The following is a 24693-nucleotide window of genomic DNA, read 5'->3' as shown; positions in this document are numbered from 1 at the left end:
TTTTAACCTAAAACTGCTCTAAAAAATAAAGCTTCCATTATAAATAAATTTTTATATAAATAAATACAGATTACCCCCCACACACTGAACACCCACATATCTTTACTTATTTATTTCCTAGCTCTGTTCACTAAGGAGGCTAGAAACAGTGACCAACCTGTTGGTCGTAGAAATGAGCATCCCTAGTCCCCAGTTAGGTTTTGAAATACAATTTCCCCACTAAAAGGAATCAACTTTGGATAAAATAGTCAATGGGAAATGTACAAGATAAGCCTAGAACATCCTGACATAGAAGAGAACAAGAAAGTGAACTACTTTGGTCACACTAGGGACTATCAGGGTCAGAGCAAAATGACACAGAAGCCAACTTGAAGAGATTAAATATGTATAAATCGTTAAGTTCATAATGATATTTTAAAAAATCTAATTAATCACGTTCAAAGAATAATAAGGAAAACTGGCAAATAACAGGAAAGAATCCCGCCTCTTCTACATGAACTGTAATACTGGGTAAGTAAATAACAGATAAAGGGAAACATCTCTTTATAGAAGTATTACAACTAATAAATGAAAAAGAAACAATAAAATGAGAATATCACTATTCTGCAACTCCCAATGAATTAACAGATGTAGGCAATGAGCATCAATAGCTTCCAGTATCAGAAAAGATGCAACTAGACATGATGTGATAAAAGAACACACTACTGCTTATATTCTTGCCATAGGAATCGACTACGAATCTCATCATGCCACTGGATTCAGCTGCCAATTTTCCGAAAATACATACGTCAAAGGAACACACTAAAATGCACTGTGCATGTGCAGTCAGCAAATATGTTTGTTTGTTTGTTTGTTTTTGGTGAGGAAGATTAGCCCTGGGCTAACATCCGTGCCCATCTTCCTCTACTTTATATGTGGGACACCCGCCACAGCATGGCTTGATAAGTGGTCCATAGGTCTTGCCCGGGATCCGAACCTGCAAACCCTGGGCCGCCAAAGCAGAGCACGTGAACTTAACTACTATGCCACCGGGCTGGCTCCAGCATACATGTATTTTTGATGGCTTTCTGTATCTGTATTTTATTTTTATTTAAAAAATGACTTTGAAAATAAGAATTTTAAACATTTCTTCTAAAGATAAATATGTTCCTACAAACAAGAAATAAGATTCAATAATATGTCAGGGTTTATATGTTCATATTTAACTCATTTTTTCATAGACTTAGTAATATATCCTATAAAGAAACAGACTTGTCATTACTTTAATTCCTTACGCCACTAAAAAAGTGAACTAATGTACTATAGAACCCTGAAAGACAGATCTTGGTTTCAAAATTTATTAGAAATATGAAAAACTTACTGGGTAAACTTTTAACCTCCAACAAAGCCCTGAAACTTGAAGAGGTGGGCTGTAAACAGGATCTGCTCTCTGACGCAAAGTGCTAAAGTAAAAGAAAACCAACCAAATCCTAAGATCAAAATTGTTGTGAAATAGTAACAGGCAAAACCAAAAACCAACTAGTTTATTTATGTTACTTATTTGAAGTCTTAGACATGTAAATGAAGGTGATTGAACAAGTCATAATTCCACTGTATATATTTATATATAGTTACATTGTGAAAAAAAAGAAAATTTAATGACACTGAAATATTTAGCAATATCTTTTCAGTTTCAAGTTTAAAAAAAAAAAACCCTCAAAACTATGACATTTAAGGGAAAAGGAAACTACAACTAAGTGTCCTGAATTTAATCACCACTTCAACAAGCAGTCTTTCACCATTAAAGAAAAAAAAAATGTGTTTTTTCCTCACATTCCTGTAGTATAATGATCCTTTTTTAAAATGGAAAAACAAAAGAACGTATGCTAAATCTTAAAATATGTGTGGAAATCCAAAGAAAGTTTACATTTTAGCCACAAAATTATCCCATAAATAAAACAAATTAAATTGGAAATGGTATAAATTCTCACAGTTTGGCCTTATTTTGATGGTTATTACCCCCTGGAGTTTCTCTCCCCAAGGAAAGACCTTATATTCTTGGTTCCCCACTTCCATGCTGCCCTTGAAGACAAGTCCCTTAAGACTTTTGTGTTTTAAGATATTTACTTCTTTTTAATTAATTAATTTATTATTTTTGTGTGTGTGGGAGGAAGATCAGCCCTGAGTTAACATCCATGCCAATACTCCTCTTTTTGCTGAGGAAGACTGGCCCTGGGCTAACATCTGTGCCCATCTTCCTCTACTTTATGTGGGACGCCACCACAGCATGGTCTAACAAGCGGTGCGTCAGTGCATGCCGGGGATCTGAACCCAGGCCGCCAGCAGCAGAGTGCACGCACTTAAACCACTACACCACAGGGCCAGCCCCTTTACTTCCAATCTTAGAGAATAGGCAGTAAAAGCTAACAAAATTAATATGCAAGTTACAAAGCTTACAAATTTCTTACAATAATGGCCTCTCATTCACAATTCCTCACTTCGAGGTGAGATAAACGGACTCAAATAGACTTCTCATCACTCTTATTTCTGAGGATGGGTAGTGGGGCTCATCAGTCTTTGTCATTCCATTTGCCCCATCCTAGCAAAGGCTAAGTGGACTCTCTTCTTTAAAAAGCTGGTTCCTTTTTCCCAGACTAGAGAAGCAATCTGTCTCGAAGATAAAACAGAATCCAGACGAATGACCTCTATGTTTCCAATAGGAAACTTCTTTCTTCTAAGACTACACACTGACTCACACCGATGAATAGGTCTGTATCCTACCCAAGAATGACACCTTCCCAGTTCTTACTTATGTATATATACAAAAAACCAGAGTTATCAAAAACTTACCTGAAATTCTCTAAAACAAAAGTAGCTGAATCATAAGATGGTACTAATTCACTAAAAAGAAGCAAAAGGCAAAAGAAATTAATTGGCTTATATAAGTTTAAAATTTGATTTAGTTATTAATAAAGTTTAAGAACTTCAGTAACATGCTGAAAATTTTATTAAACTAAACTAAGTCCCTAAGAAGTATTTTAAAATTCTCATTAAACATAACATTAAATCAAATAAATTCATAAGACCATCAAAAGCAGACAACAAAAGTTTGCAATTAAATTGGAGACAACAAATACTTTATAAGATAGCTTTTTTTTTAAAAGCAATATATGATTAAGTATTAAAATAAGCAGGGCCAGCCCCATGGCTTAGCGGTTAAGTGTGTGCGCTCCACTACTGGCAGCCCGGGTTCAGATCCCGGGCACGCACCGACGCACCACTTCTCCGGCCATGCTGAGGCCACGTCCCACATACAGCAACTAGAAGGATGTGCAACTATGACATACAACTATCTACTGGGGCTTTGGGGAAAAAAAGAGGAGGATTGGCAATAGATGTTAGCTCAGAGCCGGTCTTCCTTAGCAAAAAGAGGAGGATTAGCATGGATGTTAGCTCAGGGCTGATCTTCCTCACAAAAAAAATAAGTAAAAAAAAATAAGCATAAGACACATTTTAAAAGTACTCATGGAAACAGGAAAAGAAAGAAATTAGTGCTTAGGCTGGGAACCTGAAATATGAAACAAATATAAACAGGTTTAAAAAATCAAAAGAAATAGCAAAAGCAAAAGACATTATAATAAATCCCCAAACTTCCTTCTTCAGAAAAATTATGAGGAACACTGACAGACCTCAAATATTTTTGAGACTATGTACTAGCAAATAAACCTACACAATCTTATAGGATAAGAATACATAATCACATATGGGGCAAGTAGGATGGATGAGCACATTAACAGTTTCTTGGCAAGGCAATATTACCTTAGGCAACGTCAGTTCCACACAGTTTTCTCCCAAGACAACCAAACTACAACCAAAGGAAATAGGTAAAGGGACAGACCATTTTGCCACTAAATACCCTTAGGTCATGTAAACAGTCTGTAGTACTGTCATTAAAACACCTCAAAAGTCAGAGTCAGGAAAACATTTATGATTAAGACATTATCATACATAGTGTTGTAATACAGTGTTATATACTTAAGAAATAAAATTATAAACTTACGAAAAAGATTAACTGCAAGCCATTTTACCACATCTTCAGACATATTTTCTAAAGTTCAATTCATGAAAATTTGCTATTACCAAAATAAAATATAAGACACATCTATAGCATTTTCACACTGTCACAATGCCTAAAGAAATTAGTGGTTTGCCAGTGAAAACACAGTATAGAATAAAAAATATATAAGTCTTTATTTTATGGTTAAGTATGTATAGTTAAATAGCTCACATCTTTTTCACAGTAAGTAAATGTGGTTTGCCCTGCAATTGTTAACTGTATAGCTACCATCGAATTGCCAAGCACCCCTATCATAACCCTAGGCAGTTATTACCTTTTCTTAGAAGACTCATATTCCTCATTCCCAGATCCTTTTGCCTGGTTAATCTTTACTATTCCTTCAGATAACAGATTAGAAGTCACATACCTTTGGAGGTCTGCTGTAACTTCTCCCCATTATATGTTCTCCCAGCACTCCATATACACAAACCCCAATTAGCAGGAGCCATGCAATTAGTGCCTGGGAAGCCTTCCTGGAACCACAAACCTAATTAGAGCTCCAAGGAAATCTCCCCAGGATAGTCTTCAAATTTGGTCAAGTCACGACATGTTTTTGGCTCTAATTTCACACAACTTCCAATCATACAAATGTCGGTCAGTTCTCCTACCAAATTCATAACATCCTTCATAATGTCTAAAGACTTTAACCAAGCCCCAGATGCCTGCTGATCTTCATATTGTTTCTTCCACCATGTCCTTAACATCCAGTGTAATATATTTCCTTTGTTCTTGTTACTGCTGTTTTTGCTGTAAGGCCAGACTATCATTCTCAAATTTTTATCAGCCATTAAGGGTCAAAAGGGTTCACCAAAACACAAAATGAACAGCAGAAGGAGATGACACGTTTAACTCAGAACAATAAGGCAGAACGCTTATGGGCTAAAGAGTATATAGGTCGCTAAAGCTCACTAACCAAGAGGGTACAGTATGGTTTGCCCTAGCTTTCACTTGCTGGGAGAAAATGATCACATTCAGAACATAAAAAACGTTTATCAATTCTAGGGTACTGTGATACAATCCTATATATGTATATATTTTAGAGAAAACTTTTCAGATACCAATAACATTATAACAAATTAGTGCTATGGGGTAGCATTAAGCAGGATGCATACACTTCCCTATCACCAATCATCACATTTTATTTTATTACTGCTTCAGTCATCTATCTTTCTCACTAAATCATAATTTGAGAAAACAAGAACTCTTTATTGTGCTCACTACTGGCACCTACCACATGCCTGGAACACAGCTGGCATTCAAATATTCGTTGAATGGAGGAATATTTACAAATATCTGCTGGAAAATCCTTGTAATTTAGTGGAAATATTTGCTCAAAAATTTCTTTTGCCTTCTTTACATATATATACAAAGCCATAGCAACTGCTAAGCTATCTAATTCCACCACCCAACATCTCCACATTATGCTCACTCATTCAAAGGTTATCCGCAATCGTACTGATGTTACAAATCTGGGCCTGTAAGTAAGGCACAGCTTTATCTTCCCATAGTTTTCTTTATTTCTATACTTCCTTTACTGTGGCCTTTATGACTAGAAGCATCTCATGATGTCGTCAGTGAATCTTCAAAGAATATGGAGAAGCTAGCCTCAAACCATCTCTAGCCCAGTAACCTGAAAAATACTGATCTGCAAATCTTTAGACCAGAGACCTCATCATGACTTAATGAACAAAGGGAAGAAAAAGAGGACCACAAGTATCCACTTTTTCCTTCAGAAAGTAGGTTGGTCAGCTACATAAAAACTAGTTTTCCTTCCCAACTTGACCACTTCTCACAGAAATTTAAAACTCTCTATGGACTGGAAGCCATACTATTCTATCTTTTAAGTGCTCCCTGAGGACACCCATACAGCCTTATTTCCTACAACACCCCAACAAGAGCCTTTCAAATTCTAGTTGAAATGATTTCCTTGCTGTCTGCTAAATATAGCAGCTCTTATCACATACATATTTTTGCTCATGCATAAATATCCTATTCCCATCTGCCTAATGAAATCCTAAGTATCTTTCAAGGTCTTCCACAATTCCTTTCTAGGTTATTAAGCCTTCTTGACCACATCAGTCTCTACCCTGACCTCTTTTCAGAATTTCTGATATGACTGCATATAATTGAGTAACAAATATTAGACTTTAATACACAATTCTCTACTATTTAACGTGGAATATACACCCAGTAATAATATTAGTTCCTCTTCCATGTCTCCTATGCAGCACCTACAACAGTGCTGAACATATAGATGGTCTTTAATAAATAACACTGCATTTGTTTATTGATCTTTTATTCTTCATTGCGGCTCCATCACAATCGTCAACTGATGGAACGTAAGGCAATCCAGTCCCATGATCTCAAAGCTCAGAAACATTTACCACTGCTTTGCACATCTAAACTTTGGTCCGTAACTTAATGTCAATAAATGCTAGCCTTTCTTATTCGGTCCTCTTTTCTTTGTTGATCAATGCATCAACAGAGAACAGCTGCTCCCAGTATAGTACAACTCATAAACTGAGTTTCTAATAAAAATTACAGTTAAATTATAAGCCAAAATTTCTAGCAAGACAGTAAAGCATTACTGGAGAAAGAGGGTCCCAGGTGACCTTCACCCATGGAAAGCTCCTTAATTATCAGACTCAATTTTTTTTATTTTTTGGTGGTTTCCTCCTTATTGATGTGCCTGCTACCTCCCCCACTCCCAATTTCAGTCTGTTCCATCTACACCCAAAAAAGAAGGTGGTGAAAGGAAGGAACTGTTGGAGTTCTGAGCCACTTGGACAGCGAGAAAGGGAAGAGAAACTAAAACAATCACTGGCTATGACAGAGACTGACACTCAAGAAATCTAAAGCAGAATTGTCTACCTGAAGAGCTGCTGCAAGTGGTATCAGGATAGGAGTTTACCTACATCAATGGTTCCCAAACTTTAGTGCAGAATTACTTAAGGTGCTTAAGATTCATTTCTGGATACCACCTCCAAAGACTGTCAGGGAATAGGCCTGGGAATTTGCATTTTGGATAAACACTCCAACTGCCTCTGATATAGCTGATCCATGTACTCTGAACTGAAAGACACTCATCTTTATATACAGTATTTACATCAAAACTTAGGTTTCATTCCACTGGTGACGGAATGGTTCAGAAAAGGTATCCTCAAAATTGAAATGGCTGACCACAATATCAAAGAGTCAGCCTTAGGACACTGGTGACCATCCTTAGTTCATCCAAATCTACTTAATGAAAGCAAATACCTAGTCCTTTTAATAATATTCAGTGCTTGAATAAAATATGAATATTGTATCTGGTTTGTTACTTCAGAAAGAAACAAAGACTTATTGGTCAGTGAGAACTATCTGAGTTCTGGCTGTCAGAAAAAATCTGCCCTTTTGTTTATAGGACTGTGGGTGGTCATGATCCTCAGCAATGCATCTTTGATGAGGAATAAGCCAGTGATTCTAAACCAGGGGCAATTTTGCCCCCAGGGAATTTCTGGCAATGTCTGGAAACATTTTTGTCACGACTGTAAAGGGAGAGGTACTACTGGGATACTGTTAAATGTCCTACAATAAACAGGAAAGCTCTCTCCACCCCACAAAGAATTATTCAGCTCAAAATGCCAACAATGCCAAGGCTGAAAAACTCTGGCTTACACCATACAATCTAGTACAATCAATGCACTATGGCCATCAGAGGGCATCACATATTAGAGAAAAAAAGAAAAGGCAGCTAAACAAACATCTTTATAACAAAAGATGTTTCCTAAATGTACCACAGCCCTCAACAAGCTAGAAAAACTTGATAGTATTCCATAAGTCATCTCTAAAGTATAAGATGGATTAAAGTCTACCATATCAATATATTTATCTGAAGCAATGGTTTAACCTCTCATTTTAGGAATAAACTAAGGAGATTTAAAAAGCACAAACTACAAATGCCTAGCTGTACCCAATATTATGGACTGAATCGTGTCCCCCAAAATCCGTATGTTGAAGTCCTAACCCACGATATGACTGTATTTGGAGACAGGACGTTTAGGGAGGTAATTAAGGTTAAATGAGGTCATAAAGGTGAGACCCTAACCCAATACAGCTTGTGCCCTTAGAAGAGGAAAAGACATCAGAGATTGATCTCTGTGCATGTAGAGAAAAGGTCATGTGAGGACACAGTGAGAAAGCCCTGTCTGCAAGGCAGGAGGAGAGGCCTCACCAGAAACTGAATTTTTCTAGCGCCTTGATCTTAGGCTTCTTGCCTCCATAACTGTGAGAGAATAAAATTCTGCTGCATAAGCCACTCAGTCTGTGGTATTTTGTTATGTCAGTCCAAACTGACTAACTAACCCACAAAGACTTGGGGTATGGGCCAGCATTGGTAATTTTCAACCCCAAGTGAGTCTAACCTATCAACAGTGTAAAGAACCACTCTTCTAAGACCACAGTCTAATGCTAAACATGAGTGAAAGAATATGCTGTTCAGAAGAATTCTAAGACCGCCCAACATAAAAACTAAAAAGATGCAAAGAATGCAATCAACTGTTTTCTCCCACTATCTTTTAAGATGTGGAGATAACATCGAGTCACCTTCAAAATCTTTTGGCATTTCATCCATTCTCTGAGTTTTGTTTTTGGCACCATACATGTAAATAATGAGTTATAGTCACTGTGTAATGAGATGTAAGTAAACTCAGAAGGTAAACAGAATGAACATGCTACAACATGGACAGACCTTGAGGGCTTTACACTAAGTCAGAAAGCGAGAGACAAATACCATATGATCTCACTTATATGTGGAATCTAAAACAAGAGGTCAAAAGATATAAACTCCCAGTAATAAAATAAATAAGTCATAGGGATGTAGTGTACAGCATGGTGACTATAGTTAATAATACTGTATTGCATATTTGAAAGTTGCTAAGTTTCTCATCATAAAAAAAAAACTTTGTAACTATGCACGGTGACAGACGTTAACTAGACTTCCTGTGGTGATCATTTCGCAATACATACAAATATCGAATCATTATGTGTACGCCTGAAAACTAAATCTTTTATGTCAATTATACCTCAATTAAAAAGGAAAATGGGGGCCAGCCCGGTGGCGCAGGCGGTTGGGTGCGCGCGCTCCGCTGCGGCGGCCCGGGGTTCGCTGGTTCGGATCCCGGGCGCGCACCGACGCACTGCTTGGTAAGCCATGCTGTGGCGGAGTCCCATATAAAGTGGAGGAAGATAGGCACAGATGTTAGCCCAGGGCCGTCTTCCTCAGCAAAAAAAAAAAAAAGAGGAGAATTGGCGGTTGTTAGCTCAGGGCTGATCTCCTCACAAAAAAAAAAAAAAAAAAAAAAAAAGGAAAATGAACAGACACTGATGAAATTGAATGGGATCAATTATTTATTCCTACAGTATGGAAGATGAAGCTCCAGGAAGAAACCAATTCCTAATGCACTATCATCTTCTCTTTACAGTCAAAAGTGTTAAGTCCGCCAGAAGTTTTTCTAACCAGATTTGCATGCGTAAAGCTCACCAGACTACATCATTATAAACAACAACTTAAAAAAAGATGGAGTTAAGAAAAATAACACTCTTCTAAAACAAGCATATGCATTTGCACATAAACTTCAAATGAAAATCAAGTTAAAAAACTGTCATACCTGGTAAAGTCTGGTGGAACAGGAGTAGTAACAAACGATGCCATGGGCTTTCGATGAACTTGCTGAAACATCATGAGGATCTCTGAGCTCTTAGATATCAACTCACTCTTACTACAAGACCGCAACTGTGTGAGGAAAAAATTTATCTGAATAAACAAAATTAATATTCATTGGCACCTCAAAATTCTTAATAAGGAAGGAAAATAGAAATTATTCTGGTTATATGCTGAAAAACATGAGATAAAGAAAAACAAAATGACTCTTTCAAAGTAGGTTTGAGACTTAAGAATCTACAAAGAATCTAGGTTTATTTATTTCCGTTCTAACAGCAGTGTTTGATTTTAATGCATTTTTCTCGCCTCACATATTAGGACAAATCCAATTTTACGCAACTACAGATATATTTTAGATTAATACATTGAAACCATTATGTATATTAATGAACAAACCCCTACAGATCGATAGCCTTCAAACAAGGATTTTTCAAACTGCATTCTAGGGAACAGAGATACTGTTAAGATGTAACACACACAAAAAAGTCTTAACCTATATCAATTTGGGAAACACTACTTTTAAGTTATGCCAAAGGTAAAAAGTAAGAAATCAAACTTTAGTAAAATATGCGTGGTAGTTAAAAGACTACTGATTCTGTATTTGAAACAACCACTTTGAAGTCCTAGTTTTGTTTTGTTTTTTTATAATTTTATTTATTTATTTTTTCCCCCAAAGCCCCAGTAGATAGTTGTATGTCATAGCTGCACATCCTTCTAGTTGCTGTATGTGGGACGCGGCCTCAGCATGGCCGGAGAAGCGGTGCATCGGTGCGCGCCCGGGATGCGAACCCGGGCCGCCAGCAGCGGAGCACGCGCACTTAACCGCTAAGCCACGCAGCCAGCCCATGAAGTCCTAGTTCTGCCACACACTAATTACGTGACTTGGAGAGACTGTTTATGTGTAAAACTGGAATAACAGTACCCACCACTGCTTGCTTCGCTGGGTTTGTAATAATCACGAAGCTGTAGTAAGTCAGCTTTGTACACTGTTACAAACTGAACCTGAACTGTGTCCTCCTCCCAATTCATATGTTGCAGCCCCAACCCCCAGTACTTCAGTGTAACTATATTTGGAGATAAGAGGATTTGCCCTTTAGAGGACACAGAGGAGGCAGTCATCTGGAAGCCAAAGAGAGAAACCGCAGGGAAACCAAACCTACGAACACCTTGATCTTGGACTTCCAGCCTCCAGAACTATGAGAAAATAAATTTCTGTTGTTTAAGCCTCCTAGTCTGTGGTATTTCGTTATCGAAGTCCTAGCAAACTAATTAAACTATCAAATGCCATATGAATATTTATAAAACTCAGTACAACTGGGTTTACGTCTTTTAAATGACAGTTGCTTACAACTCACGAATAATGATACATGACTGCTATCACATGATAGCTATCAAAATGTATAGCTTTTACTGAAGTATTTATTGAATACAGACTGTGAGTATCCTTCCTTGACCCCATTTCCTCCAAAGGTAACTCACTCCTTCAACTGAAGTTTATTACTGCTATACATGTGTTTCTACAAGTACTGTGAGACTATTCACATCTACAAACAATATTCTGAACGTTTTGAGACTTCACATAAATACTATCAGGCTTTATCACCATGCAGCCTACACTTTTCACTCACCATTGTTTTTGAGATTTAATTGTATTGATATTCATAGATCTACTTTACTAATTTGAACAGTTTTAAAGAATATCATTGCATGAATCTAGTACAATTTACTTCTCTTCTTTATCGATGGACATTTAGGTTGCTACCTATTCTTCATGATTAAAAGTAACTCTGGAGTGAAGACCCTTGTGCAGGTCCTCGTACACATATGTGAGTTTCTCTGGAACTAGAATTACTGGTTGAAGCACACTGAAAACTTTAGCAGCTGCTCTCAATGTAGTTTGCAGATTTATATTTCGATCAGCAGTGTATAAGTTCTCTTTGCTGTACATTCTTGTCAACATGTACGTTTCTGCCAATCTAACAGATGTAAGATGGCATCTTGTGGTTTTAGCTTATACTTACCTGATTATCAATGAAATTTCACATTTACTGGTCATCTGAACAGCCACTTTGTGAACTATCTGTTCATATCCCTTGCCCACTTTTATGAAACTGCCTCAGCTATTTATGATTGAACTGTATTTCTTTATAAATTCTGGATACCAATTCCTGTTCAGTTTTAGGAATGGTAACTATCTTTTCCAAATCTATGGCCTGTCAATCTAGTTTTTGAAGATCTTTTTCTTCAAAAAACATTTTAATTTTAATGCATTCAAAGCTTTCTCCTTATACTTTGCACCTACTGTGTCTTAAGCAATCTTTCTTGGGGCCAGCCCCGTGGCTTAGTGGTTAAGTGCGCACGCTCTGCTTTGACGGCCCGGGTTTGGATCCCAGGCGCGCACCCAGATGCACTGCTTGTCAGGCCATGCTGTGGCGGCATCCCATATCAAGTAGAGGAAGATGGGCACAGATGTTAGCCCAGGGCCAGTCTTCCTCAACGACAAAAAAAGAGGAGGATTGGCATGGATGTTAGCTCAGGGCTGATCTTCCTCACAAAAAAAAAAAAAAAAAAGGAAATCTTTCCCTACTTCATATCAAAGATATTCTTCTCTAAAAATATACACATGCATGGCTTAATGATGAGAATAAGTACTGAGAAACGTGCTGTTAGACGATTTTGTTGATGTGTGAACATCATAGGGTGTACTTACACAAACCTAGACGGCATAGCCTACAACACGTCTAGGCTTTATGGTACTAATTTTATGGGACCGTATATGTGGTCTGTCATTCACTCAAACATCTTCATGCAGTGCATAACCGTAATCAAATTTTGCCATTCATATTTAGGTCTTTAATCCACCTGAAAATGAGTCTTGTGTATTGTGTAAGATGAAGATCGAATTTGACTTCTCACATGTGTAACTGTGAATATTTGTTGAAAGGTCCATCCTTCTCCATCTCTGCCATATATCAAGTCTTCACACATACCTGGGGGTGTGTTCCTGGGCTTTTTATTCTGTTCTACTTATCCATTTGTCTGTCCTTACGCTGAAACCTGTGTCATAATTACTATGGTTTCTTATTATAGCTTGATATAAGATATCATAAGAGCCCCAACTTTATTCTTTTTTGTTTCTTAAATCCAGGAACGTGTTGGCTATTTGGGGCCCCTTGCTCTTTCACAATAATGTTGAAATTTCACCAAACTCTTAGAAAGTTCATGTTGAAATAAAGATTGAATTACATTTGTAGAACAATACTGAGACAATAGCACCTTTATGATGTTGAATCTTCCCCTAGATAAATATACCATAGTCCGTAGAATGTAACAGGTCATTGATTATTAAACACAGCTTTATGTTCCACTAAGAAAAAAACTTCAATAAATTATGACTGTACCAACTGTTGAGACACATCCCATTTCAAGAGAGCTTAATGTAACAAAATATTCATCTGAGAATCAATGAGATGCAGAATATTTCTTCATTCAACTCTTTTGTGTTTTATGACAGTCTCTACAAAGCTCTTTAACATCTTTGTTAGATTTATTCAAAACGCTTAATTAGTTACTAATATGAATGGCGTTTTTTTTTCAATTAAATTTTCTAACTGGCTATTCCCGATATACAGAAACATTATTGGTTTTTATATCTTCATTTTACATCCAGCCACCATGATGAGCTCACTAGAAAGTGATACATTTTCTATGTAAATAATCATGTCCTCTGCAAATAAGAAATTTTTCTCTTCCTTTCAATATAGTTATGCCACCTTCACTGTCATAATTTAATGAATAGGACCAGCACATTCAGAAGCGAAGCACTGACAGCAGGCAACCCTGGATTCTTAACTTTACAACAGAGCTTCTCGAGTTTTACCACTTTTACCACAGATTGTTTCCCGCAGACTTTTAAATGGATACCTTTAATAAACTTAACGTAGTTCTCCTTTACTTTTAGTTTGCTAATTAATTTGACAAAATGAGGATCAAATATAACTGCAAACATCTGCGTTTGGATTTTTTTTTTTTTTTTTTTGGCTGAGGAAGATTCGTCCTGAGCTACCATCTGTTGCCAACCTTCCTCTTTTTGTATGTGAGCCACTGCCATAGCATGGCCACTGACAGACAAGTGGTTAGGTCCACACCTGGGAACCAAACCTGGACCACCAAACTGGAGCGCATCGAACTTAGCCACTAGGCCACTGGGGCTGGCCCAAAAATTGCATTTTAGACTAAAAGTTTGCTTCTAAATATCCCTTACCTATGTCTGGTATTTTAACAATTTATCATTTCAGTTGCAGTGTCCTCTTTAACTCAAAAACTACGTAAATATTTAATATATTTAAATTTATATTAATATTTACATACATATATGATGTTTTTAAACTATGTTTTTGTTTTTGATGTCTATCTTAATTACATTGTCATCACAGAAAGTGTTCTTTCTATAAATTTCTAAAATTTCTTCAGACTTCTATATACCTTATTACACGATCAAATGTTGAAACTATTCCACATGGACTTGAAAAGAATATATAGTCTTCATTTTGGGATTCAGGGTTCCACATATACGTTTTAGATCCAGTGCCTTAATTTTCTTTTTCAAACATCCTCTATTCTTACAATCCTCTGTTAGCTGGAGCTATCAGCTGATCACATTTTTTATCCATTCACTATAGATGATGATTTTATCAAAATCTTGTAATTCTGTCAGTATCTGCTTTACATATTCTATTCTAAGCTTATGCTGCTGGAGTACAAAAAGCATAAACTGACCTATCTTCTTAAGATGCACTGTTCCCTTTCCTATCACGTAGTATTCCTTTTTATCACTAGTATAATGTTTTCACTTTAAATTCATCTTCATTCCCTAGATCTGTCTTATTAAGTAGTTCATCATGGGATATTTTTAGATCAACTTAATCAATTTATATTTATTTTCATTACTGTTATCAGTGTCATCCACTGATGACAATACTCAAAATTCAAAAATAACAAAGGAAACAAAAAACAGATGGGACAAATAGAAAACAAATAGCAAGATGTTAGACTCAAACTTCAGCATATCAATAAGCACAATGAATGTGAATGTCCTAAACATTCCAATTAAAAGTCCAAGATTGAGTGATGTCAGCATCATGGCACAGTGAGCTTTTCCCTTAGAGTCTGCTTGCCTTAGATACAACAAAAAGGACATTCATATACCAACAGAGGTCTTTCACACTACACAAAAGATGTCTGAGACCCAGGCAGCCTTACATCTGAAGGTGGTGGTGCTGGAACCCCTAGAGAAAGTGGAAGCAGGGAAGTTCTTCTTCCATTCTTCCCCAACCACAGCAACCCTGAGACCAAGACCACATGGCTCTGAGAGAGAGGCAGGGGAGGCAGCAACCCTCCACAGGAAAATCGGCACTCTCCAAGTTCCCTCACAGCCTGTGGGGAACTCCCTCATAGAGGGAACAGAACAGTTGTGGCGGTGTCCTCATCAAGCAAGCATCCCAGGAGAGCAGATAGCGAGGAATGAGTGAGAAGACCCTGGGATCGGGAAGGCAAAAGTAAGCGCCCCTTCCCTGCTGCTCCGAGCCCCAGCTCAGTGGTGCTTAGCGCCCCAGCTCAGGACCCCAGGTCAGCTGTGCTCAGCACCCCAGCTCACCCACACTTGGCGCAGCAGCTTAACAACACTTCAGCCCAGCCAGAGCACCCACAGATCGTGGCAGGCAAAGAATACACAACTCTTCACCCCCACCTAGTGGCAGCAGGTAGAAGCTGAAACCAGATATTTTCAGGATGAGGAAAAGTAAGACCACACCCTCAAGCACAATGCAAAAATACATTAAATCTCCAGACCAGAAGGAAAATGACAAGCACCCAGAAATCAATCCTGAAGGCAGAGAAATTTATAACCTAAACGAAAGAGAATTCAAAATGGCTATCATAAAAAAATTCAATGAATTACAAGAAAATAAAGAGAGAGAACTCAATGAAATTAGGAGCTTCTTCACAACACAGATTGAAACTATAAAGAAAAACCAATCAGAAATGTTGGAGATGAAAAACACAATGGAGGAGATAAAGAAAAATCTGGAATCTTTAAAGAACAGAGCTAAGAATATGGAGGAAAGAATTAGTATTATGGTGGATAAGAATGTAGAAATGCTCCAGATGGAGGAAGAGAGAGAACTAAGACTAAAAAGAAATGAAGAAATTCTCCAAGAAGTATCTGACTCAATTAGGAAATGCAACATAAGGATTATAGGTATTCCAGAAGGAGAAGAGAGGGAAAAAGGAGCAGAGAGATTGTTGAAGGAAATAATAGCTGAGAACTTCCTAAACCTGGGGAAGGAGCTGGAAATACAAGTCAATGAAGTCAACAGATCTCCTAAATATACCAACAAAAAAAAAGGCCCTCTCCAAGGCATTCAGTAGTAAAGCTGGAAAAAGTCAATGACAAAGGAAAAGTATTACAGAAGGGCAGCAAGAGAAAAAAATAATGTACAAAGGAATTCCAATCAGGCTCTCAGCAGATTTCTCATCAGAAACTTTACAGGCCAGAAGACAGTGGAAGATATATTCAAAAATTCTGAAAGACAAAAACTTTCAGCCAAGAACACTCTATCTAGCAAAACTATCCTTCAGACATGATGGAGAAATAATAACTATCCCAGATAAACAAAAGCTAATGGAGTTCATTGCCCCAAGACCCCCACTACAAGAAATGTTCAAGAAGGTCCTCATGCCTGAAAAAAAAGAGAGAAATGGGATAAAAGCTCTAAGCAAGGAGAAAATAGGTAGACAAAATCAGGTAAATTGCAGCTCTCTACCAGAATAGGTTAGCAAACACTTAATTATAACATCAAAGATTAAAGGAAGGAAAACACCAAAAATAAATATAACCTCATCACTTTAAACACAAACACACAACACAAGATGGAATAAGTTGTGAAAATAATAACAGAAGGAGAAGAGGAAAGGGATGGAATCGAGTTAGTCAAAGGAAATAAGAGGCCATCAGAAAATGAACTATCTCATCTACAAGACTTTTTACCTCATGGTATAAACAAATCGATGGTATAGGCTATCTCATCTATGAAATTTTAAACCTCACGGTAACCACTAAACAAATATTCAGAACAGAGACACATACAATAAATAAAGAAAAAACTAAGGGGCCGGCCCCATGGCGTAGCGGTTAAGCGCACGCGCTCCGCTACTGGCAGCCCGGGGTTCAGATCCTGGGCACGCACTGACGCGCCGCTTGTCCGGCCATGCTGAGGTGGCGTCTTACATACAGCAACTAGAAGGATGTGCAACTATGACATACAACTATCTACTGGGGCTTTGGGGAGAAAAAGGGGGAAAAAAAAGGAGGAGGATTGGCATGGATGTTAGCTCAGGGCTGATCTTTCTCACCAAAAAAAAAAAAGAGAAAACTAAGAAAACCATCATACAGAACTACCAAACTGAATTGGTAGTCCAAAACACACGGGACGAGACACAAAACAAATGCAAAAGAACTGGAAAATGAGCAATGAAGTAGCAAGATTAAGCCCCCATATATCCATAATCGCTCTAAATGTAAAGAGATTAAACTCTTCAATCAAAAGATACAGAGTGGCTGGATGGATTAAAAAACAAGATCCAACAATATGCTGCCTCCAGGAAACACATCTCAGCTCTAAAGACAAACATAGGCTCAGAGTGAGAGGATAAAAGACAATACTCCAAGCTAATGGCAAACAAAAGAAAGCAGGTTTTGCCATACTTATATCAGACAAAGTAGACTTCAAGATAAAAAAGGTAATGAGAGAAACAGAGGGACAATATACAATAATAAAAGAGACACTCCACCAAGTAGACATATCACTTATAGATATATACGCACCCAACAGAGGAGCACCAAAGTACATAAAGCAACTATTAACAAACCTAAAAGGACATATTAACAACAACACGATAATAGTAGGGGATCTTAACACTCCACTTATATCAATGGATAGATCATCCAGACAGAAAGTCAATAAGGAAATAGTGGACTTAAAAAACTGGACGAGATGGACTTAATAAATATATATAGAGCACTCCACCCAAACACGACAGATTACACGTTCTTCTCAAGCGCACATGGAATATTCTCAAGGATACACCATATGTTGGGAAACAAGACAAGCCTCTATAAATTTAAGAAGATTGAAATCATAACAAGCATCTTTTCCGACCATAACGCCATGAAGCTAGAAATCAACTACAAGAAAAAAACTGGGAAAGTGACAAAGATCTGGAGACTAAACAATATGCTACTAAACAACCAATGGATCATCGAGGAAATTAAAGAAGAGATCAAAAAATATCTGGACACAAACGAAAATGAAAATGCACCATACCAACTCATATGGGATGCAGCAAAAGCAGTACTGAGAGGGAAAATCATAGCAACACAGGCCCACCTTAACAAACAAGAAAAATCCCAAATCAGCAACCTTAAACTACACCTAACAGAATTAGAAAAAGAAGAACAAAGCTGCAAGTCAGCAGAAGGAGGGAAATAATAAAAATTAGAGCAGAAATAAATGAAACTGAAACCAAAAAAACAGTAGAAAGGATCAATGAAACAAAGAGCTGGTTCTTTGAGAAGATAAACAAAATTGACAAACCCTTAGCCAGACTCACCAAGAAAAAAAAGAGAGAAGTCTCAAATAAATAAAATTAGACATGAAAAAGGAGAAATTACAAGATACCACAGAAATACAAAGGATTATAAGAAAAACTATATGAAACTATATAGAAAAACTATATGAAAAACTATACGCCAACAAATTGGACAATCTAGAAGAAACGGATAAATTCTTAAGACTCATACAACATCCCAAAACTGAATCAAGAAGAAATAGAGAATCTGAATAGACCAATCACAAGTAAAGAGATTGAAACAGTGATCAAAAACCTCCAAAAAATAAAAGTCCAGGACCAGATGGCTTCTCTGGAGAATTTTACCAAACATTCAAAGAAAATTTAATACCTATCCTTCTCAAGCTATTCCAAAAAATACAGTAAGATGTAACAATTCCTAACACATTCTACAAGGCCAACATCACCCTGATACCAAAGCCAGACAAAGACTATACAAAGAAAGAAAATCACAGGCCAGTCACTGATGAACACAGATGCAAAAATCCACAACAAAATACTGGCAAACCGAATATAGCAATACAGTAAAAAGATCATACACCATGACCAAATGGGATTTATACCAGGGACACAGGGATGGTTCAACATCCGCAAATCAACCAATGTGATACCATGCTAACAGAAGGAGGAATAAAAACCATATGATCATCTCAATAGATGCAGAGAAGGCATTTGACAAGATACAACATCCACTTATGATAAAAACTCTCAACACAATGTGTATAAAAGCAAAGTACCTCAAGACAATAAAGGCCATATATGACAAACCCACAGCTAACATCATACTCAACAGGGAAAAACTGAAAGCCATCCCTCTGAGAACAGGAATAAGACAAGGATGCCCGCTCTCGCCACTCTCATTCAACATAGTACTGGAGGTTTGGGCCAGAGCAAATAGGCAAGAAAAAGGAATAAAAGGAATCCAAATAGGCAAGGAAGTAGTGAAACTCTGACTGTTTGCAGATGACATGATTTTATATATAGAACACCCTAAAGAATCCATTAGAAAACTATTAGAACTAATCAACAACTACAGCAAAGTTGCAGGGCACAAAATCAACTTACAAAAAATCAGTTGCATGTCTATACTCCAATAACAAACTAATAGAAAGAGAACTCAAGAAGACAATCCCATTTACAACCACAACAAAAAGAATAAAATATCTAGAAATAAAATTAACTAAGGAGGTGAAAGACTTATACAATGAAAACTATGCAACATTATTGAGTGAAATCAATGATGACATAAAGAAATGGAAAGACAACCCATGCACATGGATTGGGAGAATAAACATAGTTAAAATATCCATACTACCTAAAGCAATCTACAGATTCAATGCAATTCCAATCAGAATCCCAAGGACATTCTTTACGGAAACAGAACAAAGAATACTAAATTCCACATGGGGCAACAAAAGACCCGGAATAGTGAAAGCAATACTGAGAAAAAGAACAAAGCAGGAGGCATCACAATCCCTGACTTTGAAATATACTACAAAGCTATAATAACTAAAACAGCATGGTACCGGTACAAAAGCAGACCCACAGATCAATGGAACCGAACTGAAAGCCCAGAAATAAAATCATACATCTATGGACAGCGAATCTTTGACAAAGGAGCTAAGACCATACAATGGAGAAAGGAAAGTCTCTTCAATAAATGGTGCTGGGAAAACTGGACAGCCACATGCAAAAGAATGAAAGTAGACCATCCTCCTTCTCATACACAAAAATTAACTCAAAATGGATCAAAGACTTGAAGGTGAGACCTGAAACTATAAAATTCCTGGAAGAAAATATAGGCAGTACACTCTTTGACACTGGTCATAGAGGGCTCTTTTCGAATTCCATGTCTACACAGACAAGGGAAACAAAAGAAAAAATAAACAAGTGGGACTTCATCAGACTAAAGAGCTTCCGCAAGGCAAAGGAAACCAGGATCAATATGAAAAGACAACCCACCAGCTGGGAGAAAGTATTCGCAAACCACATTTCCGACAAGGGGTTAATCTGCATAATATATAAAGAACTCACACAACTGAACAACCAAAAAACAAATAACCTGATCCAAAAATGGGTAGAGGAGATGAAAAGACATTTTTCCAAGGAAGAAATACAGATGGCCAATAGGCATATGAAAAGATATTCAACATCACTAATCATCAGAGAAATGCAAATCAAAACAACACTAAGATATCAGCTTACACCCATTAGAATGGCTATAATCCCCAAGACAAAAAATAACAAATGTTGGAGCGGTTGTGGAGAAAATGGAACCCTCATTCACTGCTGGTACGAATGCAAACTGGTGCAGCCTCTATGGAAAACAGTATGGAGACTCCTCAAAAAATGAAAAAGAGGGGCCGGCCCTGCTGCTTAGCGGTTAAGTACGCGCGCTCCGCTACTGGCGGCTGGGTTTGGATCCTGGGCGCGCACTGACACACCGCTTTTCTGCCCACGCTGAGGCCGCGTCCCACATAGAGCACCAAGAAGGATGCGCAACTATGACATACAACTACCTACTGGGGCTTTGGGGGGGAAAAAAAAAGGAGGAGGATTGGCAATAGATGTTAGCTCAGAGCCAGTCTTCCTCAGCAAAAAGAGGAGGATTAGCATGGATGTTAGCTCAGGGCTGATCTTCCTCACCAAAAACAAACAAACAAACAAAAAAACACAAAAAAACGGAAGTACCTTATGATCCAGCTATCCCACTACTGAGTATTTATCCAAAGAATCTGAAATCAACAATCCAAAGAGGCCTATGCACCCCTATGTTCACTGCAGCATTATTCACTATAGCCAAGAAATGGAAGCAACCCAAGTGTCCCTTGACCAATGACTGGATAAAGAAAATGTGGTATATGTATACAATGGAATACTACTCAGCCATAAGAAAAAGACAAAATCGTCCCATTTGCAACAACATGGATGGACATGGAGGGTATTATGTTAAGCGAAATTAAGCCAGAAAGTGAAAGAGAAACACTACATGATTTCACTCATATGTGGAAGATGAACTAACACACAGACAGAGAGAACAGTTGGCAGTTGCCAGGAGAAAGGGGAGTGGGGGTGGGCACAAGGGCTGCAGGGATGCATTTATATGGTGACTGACAAACAATAATGTACAACTAAAATTTCACAAGGTTATAAACTATTATGACATCAATTAAAAAAAAAGTCAAAGATGGTCAGATTAAATTTAAAAAAGTAGACTAAATTGTATGCTGCCTAAAAGATACACCTTAAATATTTAAAACTACATTAAAAATAAAATGATAGAATAAGATAAGGCATGATAACACTAGTCAAAAGAAAGCTGAAATGGCTTTTTTGATATCAAATAGATTTCAAAGCAAAGAATATTATGAGATGAAGGTCATTTCAGGGGGCAGAGTCAAGATGGTGGCGTAGGCAGACTCTGAACTCACCTCCTCCCGTGGACACAGCCAATTTACAACTACTTGTGGAAAAATTACCCCTGAGACAGAACTGAAAACTGGATAAGAGGAACTCCTACAACAACGGACAATCCTAACTGGGGTAGAAGAGGCAGAGACTCCCTTCCGGAGAGGAAAAACGCTGCCTTCACAAGCAGCCAGCTTCACGGCCGCCAGGAGCAGCTCACAGAAATAGAAGTACAATGATGTACACCTGAAACTTTTACAATGTTATAAACCAATGTTACTGCAATAAACAAAAAATTAAAAAAAAAAAAAAATAAATAAACCCAACTTCATCAACACCCCAAAAAAAAAAACAAGAAGGTCATTTCACAGTGATAATGGGAACAATTAATCAAGAGAATATAACAATCCTAGATATTTATGCCCAAAGAGTATGGCTTCAAAATCCATGAAGCAAAAACTGACAGAACTGCCAGAAGAAACAGACAAATTCACAATTATTGCTGAAAATTTCAATACCCCTCTCTAAATAATTGATAAAACAAGTAGACAGAAAATTATCGAGAATATAGTAGACTTGAACATCATCATCAACCAACTTGACTTTATGACATCACAGACTATCAGGGAAATCACCAAATATTTGGAAACTAAATAACATAATTCTGAAGAACTCACGGATCAAAGAAGAAATCACAAGGGATGTAAGAAAGTATTTTGAACAGAAAGGTCTCAAATCAATAACCTCAACTTCCATCTTAAAATTTTAGGAAAAAAAGAGCAAATTAAACTCAAACTAAGCAAAAGAAATAAATTCAGCAAATTCAAACGAAATGGAATAATTACTTGAAAGACACAAACTACCAAAGCTTATTCAAGAAGAAATAGGTAATATGAACTGCACTATATTAAAGAAACTGAATTTGTAGTTGAAAATCACTTCACAAAGAAAACAAGGCCCAAATGACTTCATTGGTGAATTCTAGCAAACATCTAAGGAAAAAATGTACCACTTCTACACAACTTCTTGCCGAAAATTGAAGAGGGCATACTTTAAAATTCCTTCTTTGAGGCCAGCATGACAAAGATATTTTGAGAGAAAACTATGGACTAATATCCCTCATGCACAAAAATGCACAAATTCTTAACAAAATCTTAGCTAATCCAATCCAATATTATATTAAAAGGATAACACATTGACCAAACCAGGGTTTTTATTCTAGGATTACAAAGCTGGTTTACTACTTAAAAAAAAAATTTTCAATCCATTTTAAGAACTAAAAAACTAAAACCATCTCAACATATGCAGAAATAGAATTTGACAAAATCCAACATTCATTCCCAATGAAACTCATCAAATAGGAATAAAAGGAAATTCCTAAACCTGATAAAGGACATCTACAAGAAACCAACAGCTAACATCATACTTAAATCAACATTATAGTGAAGTTCTGGCCAGTAAAAACTTGACAAGAAAAAAAAATAAAAGGCAGCCAGATCAGGAAGAAAACTGTCTCTATTCAGACTGACATGACTATCTATAGGCAATCCAAGGTATCAACAAAATAGCTACTAGAACTAATAAATGAATTTAGCAAAATTGTAGGATATAAGATCAATATACAAAAATAATTTATATAGACATAAGAAATCAGAAATTGAAATTTAAAAAACTACCCTTTATAACATCGAAAATACTGAAAAACTGAATAAATCTGACAAAAGATGTGAAAAAGTTGTACCCTGAAAACTACAAAACATTGGGGCCAGCCCGGTGGTGTAGTGGTTAAGAGCACACACTCCGCTTTAGCAGCCCAGGGTTCGCGGGTTCGGATCCCACAGGCACACCAACGCACTGCTTGTCAAGCCATGCTGTGGTGGCATCCCATATCAAGTAGAGGAAGATGGGCATGGATGTTAGCCCAGGACCAATCTTCCTCAGCAAAAAGAGGAAGATTGGCATGGGATGTTAGCTCAGGGCTAATCTTCCTCACACACACACACACAAAAAAACCTAAAAATATTGCTGAGAAAAGTTACAGAAGATCTAAATAAATGGAGTCGGTATTATTAAGATGTCATATCTCCCCAAATTGGTCTATAGATCCAATGCAATTCCAAACAAAACCCCAGAACTTTTTTTGGTAGAAATTAACAAGCTGATTCTAAAATTCATATGGAAATGCAAAAAATCTGGAATAGCCAAAACAACTCTATAAAAAAGAGCAAAGTTGGAGAGCTAACACTACCTTTTATTCTAAAGCTACAGTAATCAAAAAAGTGTAGCACAGTGGTGTCAATTACCAATGGGGATACGTTCTGAGCAATGGGTCGTTCTAGGTGATTTCCTCGTTGTGCGAACATCAGAGTATACTTAAACAAACCTAGATGGTATAGCCTATTACACCTAGGCTATATGGTATAGCCTATTGCTCCTAGGCTACAAACCTGTACAGCATGTTACCATATTGAATATGGCAGCTAACTGTAACACAATGTGTTTGTGTATTTAAACATTTCTAAACATAGAAAAGGAATAGTAAAAATACCATATAAAAGATTAAAAAATGGTTCACCTGTATAGGGCACTTGCCATGAATGGAGTTTTCAGAACTGGAAGTTTCTCTGGGTGAGTCAGTGTGAGTGGTGAGTGAATGTGAAGGCCTACGACATTACTGTACACTACTGGAGACTACATAAGCACTGTAGACTACTAAATTTATAAAAAATATTTTTCTTTCTTCAATAAGAAGTTAATCTTAGCTTACTGTAACTTTATTTACTTTATAAACTTTAGAAAT

The 24693-nt window shown here is 37.1% G+C and overlaps 1 protein-coding gene across 15 annotated transcripts in view; it reads right to left on the bottom strand.

Annotated features, from left to right (window-relative positions):
* The window catches only part of TRIM37 (tripartite motif containing 37), a 153765-nt gene that overhangs the window by 102529 nt on the left and 26543 nt on the right, over positions 1-24693 (bottom strand). For 11 of the 15 annotated variants that reach the window (XM_058560526.1, XM_058560525.1, XM_058560523.1 and 8 more), the window contains 3 exons: positions 9745-9890; positions 2830-2880; positions 1361-1442 (listed from right to left, as the gene is read on the bottom strand). In XM_058560526.1, the coding sequence (XP_058416509.1) occupies positions 1361-1442; positions 2830-2880; positions 9745-9890 (279 nt within the window). The remainder of the gene's footprint in view (positions 1-1360; positions 1443-2829; positions 2881-9744; positions 9891-24693) is intronic. The other 4 variants (XM_058560528.1, XM_058560529.1, XM_058560533.1 and 1 more) reach the window with 1 other exon arrangement.

The sequence above is a fragment of the Diceros bicornis genome, chromosome 18 (genome assembly GCF_020826845.1).
Source record: "Diceros bicornis minor isolate mBicDic1 chromosome 18, mDicBic1.mat.cur, whole genome shotgun sequence".
NCBI lineage: Eukaryota > Metazoa > Chordata > Mammalia > Perissodactyla > Rhinocerotidae > Diceros > Diceros bicornis.
The sequence above is the reverse complement of the archived record's forward strand: the minus strand, read 5'-3'. Positions and strand labels throughout refer to the sequence as shown.